General features: G+C 32.1%; 1 protein-coding gene across 1 annotated transcript in view; it reads left to right on the top strand.

Annotated features, from left to right (window-relative positions):
• The window catches only part of LOC108917252, a 156,189-nt gene that overhangs the window by 44,098 nt on the left and 98,625 nt on the right, over positions 1–13,466 (top strand). The window contains exon 5 of the mRNA XM_023453976.1: positions 2,454–2,633. Coding sequence (XP_023309744.1) covers positions 2,454–2,633 — 180 coding nt within the window. The remainder of the gene's footprint in view (positions 1–2,453; positions 2,634–13,466) is intronic.

Genomic DNA, 13,466 nt, shown 5'->3' with positions numbered 1-13,466 from the left:
TCGAAAACAATTATTATCCTTATACATTTGTTTTTATTAACAAATACTTGTTAATATTTAAAATGTAAAAAAATATCTTACTCATTCATATGTCTAGGTAAAAAAGTCAAGCTAGGTTACTGACCGAATACGGTGGGTCAAGATTCACTCTTGATAAACCTATATACACACCGGTCATTAGCGGTCCAAAAAGGGGTTTAAATAATTATTTGAAAAAATTTTTTTCCAGCGTAAATATGCATTTTAAAATTTTTTAAATCGCGTATTTGCATTCTACTCATTTTTCCCCCATCTTCCCTTAAAATTAATGACATTATGACTAAATCATACATTGTGACTCATTTCAAATTATTTTCTGTTCAAAGTCTACTTTAATTTTTTTGGTGGCAAATTTAACAAAAACTTATCAGCGATTTTTTTATTTAAAATCTGACTGCGCCATTGGATTCTGCACTCCTACAACGTGGGTTGTACTAAATTTCGAGCAGAAATATTTTTTGCTGGTAAAATTAATATTAAAGGCTATAGGTGTCATGCCTGTTCTTCCTAAATGGTGTAAGCAACCTATGAAATTATGAATACAATAAACAACTACGTGAAATATTGTTCTTAAATGTGCAGCTCCAAATTAAATAAAATAAGTTTTAATTTTAATTACGAATAATAAAAAACTATATAAATAGTGGGATATGCCAAGAACGCTTACAAAAAATTAACTATAATCTTAAATTCACTTTTTGATTGTGAACTGCACATTTAAGAAAAACACATGAGTATTTTATTTGTTTATTTTGTTTGTTTATGTTATTATAGGTTGTTTATTCCGTATATGGAAAACGTAAATGATAAAACCAGTTATTTGTACCATCTCCGTTCGAATGCGTTCTTTTGATGCATCTAGATTTTGTGGTATATTTTGGTATATTTTACTTTTAAAGTATCCCGATAAAAAGAAATCTAGAGGAGTTAAATCTGGAGACGTAAGTGGCCATTCAATTGATCCTCTTCACCCTATCCACCTATCTTAAAAGACGTTGTACAAGTAGTTTCTTACCAATACACCATAGTGTAGTTGTAAAATTGAGGACCTGTTAGGTTCCTTAGAAGAAGTATGGTGCTATGATCCTATTATCTATTATTTCTGTCCCAAACACTCACTTTCTCTGAATACTGACTATGATACTCCCTAATGTGGACTTTCAGTTGCCCAATACCGACAAGTTTGACAGTTTACATGAACATTTACGAGTCTTTGAAACAAATAGATTTCGGTTAATTTTTTTCCATTAGAATTTTACAAATTTCGACTCGTTTATCTAAATCGTCTTCCAAAAGCTCATGAACTAAGGTAATTTTGTAAGAATGCCATTTTTCCTTTTTTAGCTTTTCTAAGCTTTCTGTTGAATAATGCATATCATTATCTAATGTTACTTGCCGTGAAGTAGTATGAGAATTTTTTTGAAATGCTTTATTTTCGGATATTTGTTTACTACCATCTTTACATGAACCCGTTTTTCTAAACTTCTTTTCAATTTTGCTTAATGGGCATTAAGAAATTAGTTCTCGGTGGGAGTATTTATTTTTAAATAAAGTACAAACTTATCTCTGAGTCTTCGTTTTGCCCACAACTAATCATTATTAGTATTTCAATTCTTTCTATTTCTATAAGCTCCATGTTGATAAAAAACACTTAAATGCTTCTAGTGTATCAGCTTTAACTAGGTACTTGATAGAAACGTGAAATAAGTTGTTTTGAATCTAACCTTCTTGTGTTAGGTTATGTAGTATTATTAATATTGTTAACGTTTTCACTATGTTTTATAATTGAATATGAGTTTTTAGTATTGTGATCAATTAATTATCCAGTTGGTAGTACGTATATCTTATTGTGTGTGTGTGTAAAAACATTCATTCATCCGTCCATAATACTTTGTTAAGTTGGGATCCACTGTACACAATTTGATTTTGAAACCAAGTGTAAGACTGGGAAATCAGTTGTTTCCTATGGTACGCCGAGTTAACGGAAGTTAAGTTGTAATTTGCTTATGTTTTAAAAGGTCGAGTAACATTTTTTTCGATTTTCTGTATTTATTAGGCCTTCCGAATACGTGGTTAAAATTAATGACATAATGACTGAATCACTTTGGGAAGTAAGAAAATGTTGTGAAAAGCTGGAAAAAACTACAAGAGTTACATTTTAAAAACGTGCTGAATTCAAATAAACGAAAAAAAAAAAGAATGAAAAATGTGAAACGCCTCTATTGTGTTTTATATTTCAGTCTAGTGCCGTATTTGTATGCAGTCCCGAAATAATAATTCAGGCACCAACTGCTGAATCTATTAACGCACAATGACATTTTCGGCCATTTACATATGGTTATATTGCGCCCTATCTATTATCCGGCACGTACAAATAAAACGGCAGTAATTGAATTGCGTGACGTTATTTCCAGATCGTGAATGCCCTGAGCCGGAACAGATTGCCTTTGGGAGCGTCACGGCGAGCGGTAGACTGTTTGGGGCCAGAGCGACGTATTCCTGCCAGCACGGTTACCACGTGGTGGGCCTGCAGAGCCGCTCCTGCCAGGCGGATGGGAAATGGGCAGGCAGCCCACCTGCCTGTAAACAAAATAGTAAGTAAAATAAAATAACTATATATTTATCATTTGCAGTCAATAGTGCAGGAATTTAGAAGAAAACAAAATTTTTATTGTCGATGTTTGGTCCCCATGTCATGGACCAGGTAATAGTTTTTCCCAGAATACTTAACTGAAATATATTTTTTTTTTACCAATTAAATAGTCGAGTTATACAGGGTGTCCCATAAGCACATGATCAAAGAGGTACTGCGACATTCTTTGGCTCAAAAGAAGACGATTTGACCTAACTTCCATTAAGAAAAAATGCCTGGCTCCTCTGCTATTGACTGTCAAAGTTCCTGAAAAAATATATGTTTTTTGTAATATTTGGAGAATGTTACTATGGATTTTAATGAAACTTGCTGTGGACTTGTTTCTAAGTAAAACTAATTTTTGATGAAGCAATCGCGTCCATCTGCCTTGGGCTAGTGGTAAATTCTTGAGTGTCTTGGGACAGGAATTACCATAACTTTTTATTTGGTCGCTGAAATTAATTCATTTTATTTTTATTGATGCATCAGTCCTTTTTCGAGATTTTCGTGCTCTTGGTAAAATCTTGTAACATATCAAACAATGAGATAGTTTTTTTTATTTTTTTTCCGTAGAATTGAATGGTGTAATCAGTTTTTGAATATCTTTTTATTTAAACAAATTATCAACAATTTTTTTTTACTTTTTTGCATTTTTGAGCATGTTTTTGAGCTGTGATTACAATTTTTTTTATTTCACCAAAAAGTATATGTCAAAACGAAAAAAATGATGTACGATGATTTTTGTAAGTAGAATTTTTCTTTGAAAAAAAAGTGTTTCAGGCCGAAGAAAATGAATATCTTAGAAACTTCTCGATTTTTTTATCTAAAAAAATTTGAGGTTATTTAAGATAGAGAAAGGTATGCTTTCACCAAGTTTCGTCAAAATTAAATTATTTTTGCAGAAATGAGAAATAAAAAACGAAAAATCACAAAAAAACCTGTTTTTCGCATTTTTCTCGGAAATATTGAGGTTATGTTAAAAAGTTGTAGAAAAGTTGTAGATTTTTGCATGATCTACAACTTTTGTATTGGATATTTTTTTGTTTGACGTCAACTTTCGCCAGAAATCCTAATGATACAATTTTTCATAACTTTTCAACCCTCCAAATCAATCCTCCGCCGCCCCTGATCACGCATTTATTTTTTTTTCGTTTATTATAAGCCCCTTTACCATTTCGACTTATAAAAGTTCAGGTAACAATTTTCTTTTTTTTCCCTCTAAATGAGTTATTTTGATCGGTCTACAATGTCAATGCGAACGTATGTATGTAGAGCTGAACATAGAAAATTTTCTAGTGTTTTGAAAAATATTTTTTTCTTCATTATTTATTAAATATTAGTTAATATTGGTATGTGGATCTGATGGATCGATAAGTAGGTATAATTTTAAAAATCATTTCAAGTTTTTAATAAAAGGTATTTGTTACTATTTTTTAAAGCACTGTATTTTGTTTGTAAATCTCAATGACTTCTAACATGGTCAGTCACTACATATTACAACAAAGTAAATAATTGCACTCAGTCACAATTTGCTCATAAAAGTGCATAACAACGGAATTGGGAAAGTTAAAACAGGTACTATTTACAGGTACTAAAGTTCTAAACAAAGCTCTATACATTTTTACTTTTTACTTCCTATTCAGCCACTTCATTAGCTGCATCAGTGCTAGACATCTTAAATTAATTAATTAAACAACATATCTACACAAACAAAATTAAACCCCGAATGACCCTTATGAAATGAAAACTATTACCTACACGTTTTGAAGTACGATTCTTTATGAAAACGCCGTATTTGAGATTGTGCCGTTCAATTCGCTGACCAATAGTTTCGTAGTTACATGCTTGATCATTATTTGCCGATCGGAATGCAAGTTGAGTTTTTATCTGAGTTATAATATGATACGGCAACAGGTGATAATTGGACAAAAAATAAACAAATCGTCATTTTAGTTTTCAGTTTATCGGTCAATTAAACAGTGACTTTAGTTTTTACTACAATCAAAATAGAATTTTGTGTCGTTGTATAGTGTAAGCGTACAGCCTTATGGAGTTATTTATTTCAGTGTTTAGTGACGGTAGTGTAGTGTTTGTGTCTTCATTTTCATTTCACGTTCCTGTTTGAGAAAACATGTATACGAAATAAAAAAAGAGCCATGTGGTTAGTGCTTACTGATTGTAAAAAGAAAACGGCACGGCTGCAAGAAGACTGTGTCAGATAGACAATCCCAATAGATAAGTACCACATGAAAACATAAATCTTAATAAGATAGGGCAAGACAATCTCACATCTTAGGGCATGTTTGAAGATGAAGAAAATGTTGAGCATATACTGTACAAATCAGGTGAGTAAACAGATTTAGCCTGTCTAGCGGGGTATGAAAATTACGAAAGAAAGGTAAAAAAAATAATTTTCACTACATAATTTGTAAAAATAAGCTTTTATACAGGGTGTAACTTTGAGGGGGTCATATTTATACAGAGGTTTCCTTTGACCTTTAGAAACACGAATCAATAGTTTATTTTTTCAAATTCCGTCGGGAAAACTTTAATTTTTAACCTTTTTTTTTAGTAATTTTATGCCCTGCCGCTGGACAAGTTAGTGCAACCTCAAATAACGGCGAGCTTTAGTTGCAACTCGTGCACAATTGGAAACTGGGCTATGCATTGTTGTCAAATCTCATATTTAAAGGAAATGTTAAAAGCAAATTTTCACGCCACTCGCCGTCAGATACTGTTCTTTGACGCATTACGTTTGTTGATTGGGTTTTCGTCACGGGCCCTATCGTCCTACAAGAGGGAAGGTTACATTTTTTTAAATAATATAAACTATGAAACAGTACTTACCGATTAACCTAGCAAAAAACTCAAGCAGTAATCAATAATGATAAATGAAACAAACAACAATAAAAAATTTGTTTACTGACCTGATTTTTATAACATAGCACTTGAAATTCTGTGGTTAATCTTCGTGTACTGGTACCAGGTCCTTTTCCACGGAGTTTAAAAATTTCTCAGTGTCTGAATTTGTTAAAGTCCAACATTAATGTATTGGCGTTCAAAGGTCGCATAATCTCTTAAACGTTGTAACCTTTAACTAGATGGCCCTCGGGGCGCTTTTGGAATTTAATTACAAATTAGATGCACTGTCTCCAAAATCCAGGCTACCACAGAACACTGAATCCCTTCACTTCATCACCGTTGACCCGTACTGTCTCCTCCACTAACAACGGGTACTATTAGTTGCCAACACACATTAATTTACATCCCACAAATAGACAAATACATGAATATTACAGGGTGGGCGTGCTACAATGTACCAATCTGACAAACATTTTCTTATTCAGTACTTATAAGTTGGCGTAATCTATCTGATATCGTCTCCTTTGGTCCTGGTGACTTTAAAATGACACGTCGCTAAGTTATACAAGAACAGTCCGTTTTAACAAATCACTTTTCATTTTCACTCCTCACAATTTAGGTTGATTTAAAAACTGTCAATGTTGATAGTGCACTAATTCGCAAATTCTGGGTGTCTCGGTTTACGCCGCCCAGTGACAGGGTACACAAGAATTAAAGATCATTTATAAAAACGAATTATAACTCGGCTACTTATTTGATATTCATTTTTAATCTTAACTGAAAACTCTTGAAGGGTGGAAAAAAATTATTGAAAAATTATGCAATTGCACAATTGTTTATGTATTCTTTGAGGAAGCTTATTCTATTTCATATTTTCTTTTAGCATGATCGATAAATATAATCACTGCCTGAAAGATTTTTAAAAACTCTTGAAGCGGCGGAAATGAATTTCAGAAGATTAGCCCCGGGGAAATCAAAATTAGATGGAACAGAGACGATAGGAAATAATGGAATTGAAAAGTTATATATTAGACTTGAAACGACAAGGTTTTATTAGATGATGTATTATCCGTTTTTGTGGATTCCATTTATATATTTTATACAGTGTGTCCCCGGATGGAGTACCGCACACTTGTAAAATGTGATCCTTTTCCTTTTTTTGACTAAAACCCGTATTTAAGCATTTCTTGAGTTCTCGAACAACTTTGTTAAATACAGTTTTTAACGATAACAAAAATTAAAAGCACTTTGCTTNATTTGTTTTTATTAACAAATACTTGTTAATATTTAAAATGTAAAAAAATATCTTACTCATTCATATGTCTAGGTAAAAAAGTCAAGCTAGGTTACTGACCGAATACGGTGGGTCAAGATTCACTCTTGATAAACCTATATACACACCGGTCATTAGCGGTCCAAAAAGGGGTTTAAATAATTATTTGAAAAAATTTTTTTCCAGCGTAAATATGCATTTTAAAATTTTTTAAATCGCGTATTTGCATTCTACTCATTTTTCCCCATCTTCCCTTAAAATTAATGACATTATGACTAAATCATACATTGTGACTCATTTCAAATTATTTTCTGTTCAAAGTCTACTTTAATTTTTTTGGTGGCAAATTTAACAAAAACTTATCAGCGATTTTTTTATTTAAAATCTTACTGCGCCATTGGATTCTACACTCCTACAACGTGGGTTGTACTAAATTTCGAGCAGAAATATTTTTTGCTGGTAAAATTAATATTAAAGGCTATAGGTGTCATGCCTGTTCTTCCTAAATGGTGTAAGCAACCTATGAAATTATGAATACAATAAACAAATACGTGAAATATTGTTCTTAAATGTGCAGCTCCAAATTAAATAAAATAAGTTTTAATTTTAATTATGAATAATAAAAAACTATATAAATAATGGGATATGCCAAGAACGCTTACAAAAAATTAACTATAATCTTAAATTCACTTTTTGATTGGGAACTGCACATTTAAGAAAAACACATGAGTATTTTATCTGTTTATTTTGTTTGTTTATGTTATTATAGGTTGTTTATTCCGTTTAAGGGAAACGTAAATGATGAAACCAGTTATTTGTACCATCTCCGTTCGAATGCGTTCTTTTGATGCATCTAGATTTTATGGTCTATTTTGGTATATTTTACTTTTAAAGTATCCCGATAAAAAGAAAAAGGAGTTAAATCTGGAGACCTAAGTGGCCATTCAATTGTTCCTCTTCAGCCTATCCACCTATCTTAAAAGACGTTGTCCAAGTAGTTTCTTACCAATACACATAGATTTCGGTTAATTTTTTTCCATTACAATTTTACAAATTTCGACTCGTTAATCTAAATTTTCTTCCAAAAGCTCTTGAACTAAGGTAATTTTGTAAGAATGCCATTTTTCCCTTTTTAGTTTTTCTAAGCTTTCTGTTGAATAATCCATATCATTATCTAATGTTACTTGCCGTGAAGTAGTATGAGAATTTTTTTGAAATGCTTTATTTTCGGATATTTGTTTACTACCATCTTTACATGAACCCGTTTTTCTAAACTTCTTTTCAATTTTGCTTAATGTGGATTAAGAAATTAGTTCTCGGTGGGAGTATTTATTTTTATATAAAGTACAAACTTCTCTCTGAGTCTTCGTTTTGCCCACAACTAATCATTATTAGTATTTCAATTCTTTCCATTTCAATAAGCTCCATGTTGATAAAAAACACTTATATGCTTCTAGTATATCAGCTTTAACTAGGTACTTGATAGAAACGTGAAATAAGTTGTTTTGAATCTAACCTTCTTGTGTTAGGTTATGTAGTATTATTAATATTGTTAACGTTTTCACTATGTTTTATAATTGAATATGAGTTTTTAGTATTGTGATCAATTAATTATCCAGTTGGTAGTACGTATATCTTATTGTGTGTGTGTGTAAAAACATTCATTCATCCGTCCATAATACTTTGTTAAGTTGGGATCCACTGTACACAATTTGATTTTGAAACCAAGTGTAAGACTGGGAAATCAGTTGTTTCCTATGGTACGCCGAGTTAACGGAAGTTAAGGGGTAATTTGTTTATTTTTTAAAAGGTCGAGTAACATTTTTTCCAATTTTCTATATTTATTAGGCCTTCCGAATACGTGGTTAAAATTAATGACATAATGACTGAATCACTTTGGGAAGTAAGAAAATGTTGTGAAAAGCTGTAAAAAGCTACAAGAGTTACATTTTAAAAACGTGCTGAATTCAAATAAACGAAAAAAAAAAAGAATGAAAAATGTGAAACGCCTCTATTGTGTTTTATATTTCAGTCTAGTGCCGTATTTGTATGCGGTCCCGAAATAATAATTCAGGCACCAACTGCTGAATCTATTAACGCACAATGACATTTTCGGCCATTTACATATGGTTATATTGCGCCCTATCTATTATCCGGCACGTACAAATAAAACGGCAGTAATTGAATTGCGTGACGTTATTTCCAGATCGTGAATGCCCTGAGCCGGAACAGATTGCCTTTGGGAGCGTCACGGCGAGCGGTAGACTGTTTGGGGCCAGAGCGACGTATTCCTGCCAGCACGGTTACCACGTCGTGGGCCTGCAGAGCCGCTCCTGCCAGGCGGATGGGAAATGGGCAGGCAGCCCACCTGCCTGTAAACAAAATAGTAAGTAAAATAAAACATCTGTATATATATATTATTCGCAGTCAATAGTGCAGGAATTTAGAAGAAAACAAAATTTGTATTGTCGATGTTTGGTCCCCATGTCATGGAGGACAGCCAGGTAATAGTTTTTCCCAGAATACTTAACTGAAATATATTTTTTTTTTACCAATTAAATAGTCGAGTTATACAGGGTGTCCCATAAGCACATGATCAAAGAGGTACTGCGACATTCTTTGGCTCAAAAGAAGACGATTTGACCTAACTTCCATTAAGAAAAAATGCCTGGCTCCTCTGCTATTGACTGTCAAAGTTCCTGAAAAAATATATGTTTTTTGTAATATTTGGAGAATGTTACTATGGATTTTAATGAAACTTGCTGTGGACTTGTTTCTAAGTAAAACTAATTTTTGATGAAGCAATCGCGTCCATCTGCCTTGGGCTAGTGGTAAATTCTTGAGTGTCTTGGGACAGGAATTACCATAACTTTTTATTTGGTCGCTGAAATTAATTCATTTTATTTTTATTGATGCATCAGTCCTTTTTCGAGATTTTCGTGCTCTTGGTAAAATCTTGTAACATATCAAACAATGAGATAGTTTTTTTTATTTTTTTTCCGTAGAATTGAATGGTGTAATCAGTTTTTGAATATCTTTTTATTTAAACAAATTATCAACAATTTTTTTTTACTTTTTTGCATTTTTGAGCATGTTTTTGAGCTGTGATTACAATTTTTTTTATTTCACCAAAAAGTATATGTCAAAACGAAAAAAATGATGTACGATGATTTTTGTAAGTAGAATTTTTCTTTGAAAAAAAAGTGTTTCAGGCCGAAGAAAATGAATATCTTAGAAACTTCTCGATTTTTTTATCTAAAAAAATTTGAGGTTATTTAAGATAGAGAAAGGTATACTTTCACCAAGTTTCGTCAAAATTAAATTATTTTTGCGGAAATGAGAAATAAAAAACGAAAAATCAAAAAAAACCTGTTTTTCGCATTTTTCTCGGAAATATTGAGGTTATGTTAAAAAGTTGTAGAAAAGTTGTAGATTTTTGCATGATCTACAACTTTTGTATTGGATATTTTTTTGTTTGACGTCAACTTTCGCCAGAAATCCTAATGATACAATTTTTCATAACTTTTCAACCCTCCAAATCAATCCTCCGCCGCCCCTGATCACGCATTTATTTTTTTTTCGTTTATTATAAGCCCCTTTACCATTTCGACTTATAAAAGTTCAGGTAACAATTTTCTTTTTTTTCCCTCTAAATGAGTTATTTTGATCGGTCTACAATGTCAATGCGAACGTATGTATGTAGAGCTGAACATAGAAAATTTTCTAGTGTTTTGAAAAATATTTTTTTCTTCATTATTTATTAAATATTAGTTAATATTGGTATGTGGATCTGATGGATCGATAAGTAGGTATAATTTTAAAAATCATTTCAAGTTTTTAATAAAAGGTATTTGTTACTATTTTTTAAAGCACTGTATTTTGTTTGTAAATCTCAATGACTTCTAACATGGTCAGTCACTACATATTACAACAAAGTAAATAATTGCACTCAGTCACAATTTGCTCATAAAAGTGCATAACAACGGAATTGGGAAAGTTAAAACAGGTACTATTTACAGGTACTAAAGTTCTAAACAAAGCTCTATACATTTTTACTTTTTACTTCCTATTCAGCCACTTCATTAGCTGCATCAGTGCTAGACATCTTAAATTAATTAATTAAACAACATATCTACACAAACAAAATTAAACCCCGAATGACCCTTATGAAATGAAAACTATTACCTACACGTTTTGAAGTACGATTCTTTATGAAAACGCCGTATTTGAGATTGCGCCGTTCAATTCGTTGACCAATAGTTTCGTAGTTACATGCTTGATTGTTATTTACCGATCGGAATGCAAGTTGAGTTTATATCTGAGTTATATGATATGGCAACAGTTTATAATTGGACAAAAAAACAAATCGTCAACATTTTATTTTTCAGTTTATCGGTCTATTAAAAAGTGACTTTAGTTTTTACTGCAATCAAAATAGAATTTTGTGTCCTTGTATAGTGTAAGTGTACAGCCTTATGAAGTTATTTATTTTAGTGTTTAGTGACGGTAGTGTAGTGTTTGCGTCTTCATTTTCATTTCACGTTTCTGTTTGAGAAAACATGTATACGAAATAAAAAAGAGTCATATGGTTAGTACTTATTGATTGTAAAAAGAAAATGGCACGGCTGCAAGAAGACTATGTCAGATAGAGAATCCCAATAGATAAGTACCACATGAAAACATAAATCTTAATAAGATAGGGCAAGACAATCTCACATCTTAGGGCATGTTTGAAGATGAAGAAAATGTTGAGCATATACTGTACAAATCAGGTGAGTAAACAGATTTAGCCTGTCTAGCGGGGTATGAAAATTACGAAAGAAAGGTAAAAAAAATAATTTTCACTACATAATTTGTAAAAATAAGCTTTTATACAGGGTGTAACTTTGAGGGGGTCATATTTATACAGAGGTTTCCTTTGACCTTTAGAAACACGAATCAATAGTTTATTTTTTCAAATTCCGTCGGGAAAACTTTAATTTTTAACCTTTTTTTTTAGTAATTTTATGCCCTGCCGCTGGACAAGTTAGTGCAACCTCAAATAACGGCGAGCTTTAGTTGCAACTCGTGCACAATTGGAAACTGGGCTATGCATTGTTGTCAAATCTCATATTTAAAGGAAATGTTAAAAGCAAATTTTCACGCCACTCGCCGTCAGATACTGTTCTTTGACGCATTACGTTTGTTGATTGGGTTTTCGTCACGGGCCCTATCGTCCTACAAGAGGGAAGGTTACATTTTTTTAAATAATATAAACTATGAAACAGTACTTACCGATTAACCTAGCAAAAAACTCAAGCAGTAATCAATAATGATAAATGAAACAAACAACAATAAAAAATTTGTTTACTGACCTGATTTTTATAACATAGCACTTGAAATTCTGTGGTTAATCTTCGTGTACTGGTACCAGGTCCTTTTCCACGGAGTTTAAAAATTTCTCAGTGTCTGAATTTGTTAAAGATTAATGTATTGCTGTTCAAAGGTCGCATAATCTCTTAAACGTTGTAACCTTTAACTAGATGGCCCTCGGGGCGCTTTTGGAATTTAATTACAAATTAGATGCACTGTCTCCAAAATCCAGGCTACCACAGAACACTGAATCCCTTCACTTCATCACCGTTGACCCGTACTGTCTCCTCCACTAACCACGGGTACTATTAGTTGCCAACACACATTAATTTACATCCCACGAATAGACAAATACATGAATATTACAGGGTGGGCGTGCTACAATGTTGAACCAATCTGACAAACATTTTCATGTTTAGTACTTATAAGTCGGCGTAATCTATCTGATATCGTCTCCTTTGGTCTTGGTGACTTTAAAATGACACGTCGCTAAGTTATACAAGAGCAGTCAGTTTTACCAAATTACTTTTCATTTTCACTCCTCACAATTAGGGTTTGCAATCCCGCAGTCTTTTTTTCCAGCTGGAAATTTGCTGTAAATTCGCCTTTACAGCGGGGACCCGCTGTAATTCCCGCGAGAGATTTAAAAATATATTTTTCTACGTTCATGCAATAAACACAACTTTATTGAACTATATTTACTAGAAAAAGTGGATCTTTATTGCACTAGTGCAATAAATATTTATTGCACTCATCTGTCATTATAGTACAGCGGTTTGTGATCAAGACAAACATAAACATTCAAATGAGCGAAATATTTAGTCCTTTTTCTGTGAGATTGTAATACGTTTCAAAGAATTGCGGATTTTATTTTATTATCAATCATATTTATTATGTACTGGATTACGAAATTACTAGAAAATGCATTTTTTTCTAAAATGCCATATGATTACAATTTATAAACACAAACGTAAATGCCTCAAACATACGCGATCACGACTACTATGATTTGGATAATGCAACTCTGCAGTTCTAGAAATGTCAGTCAAAAATTAATTTTGACATTTAAACAAAGTTTAAAAATGAGTGATATTATTGGAAAAATAGATGATAGTGATGAAGAAGAATTTGTTGGGACCCCACCAGAAGTTAGTGAAATAGCAAATACAGCGTCATTAAACTTATTACCTAGCAAATCAAGAAAACTATATGAAAAAAGTTATAATCGTTTTAAAGAGTGGTGCTTTTTTATTTTTCTACACCTAAATAAAACATTTTTTTTCATGAACGTAGAAAAACATTTTTTTT

The sequence above is a fragment of the Anoplophora glabripennis genome, unplaced genomic scaffold, assembly GCF_000390285.2.
Source record: "Anoplophora glabripennis isolate ALB-LARVAE unplaced genomic scaffold, Agla_2.0 scaffold22, whole genome shotgun sequence".
NCBI classification, from domain to species: domain Eukaryota; kingdom Metazoa; phylum Arthropoda; class Insecta; order Coleoptera; family Cerambycidae; genus Anoplophora; species Anoplophora glabripennis.
This window is presented reverse-complemented; position numbering and strand designations above follow the sequence as displayed.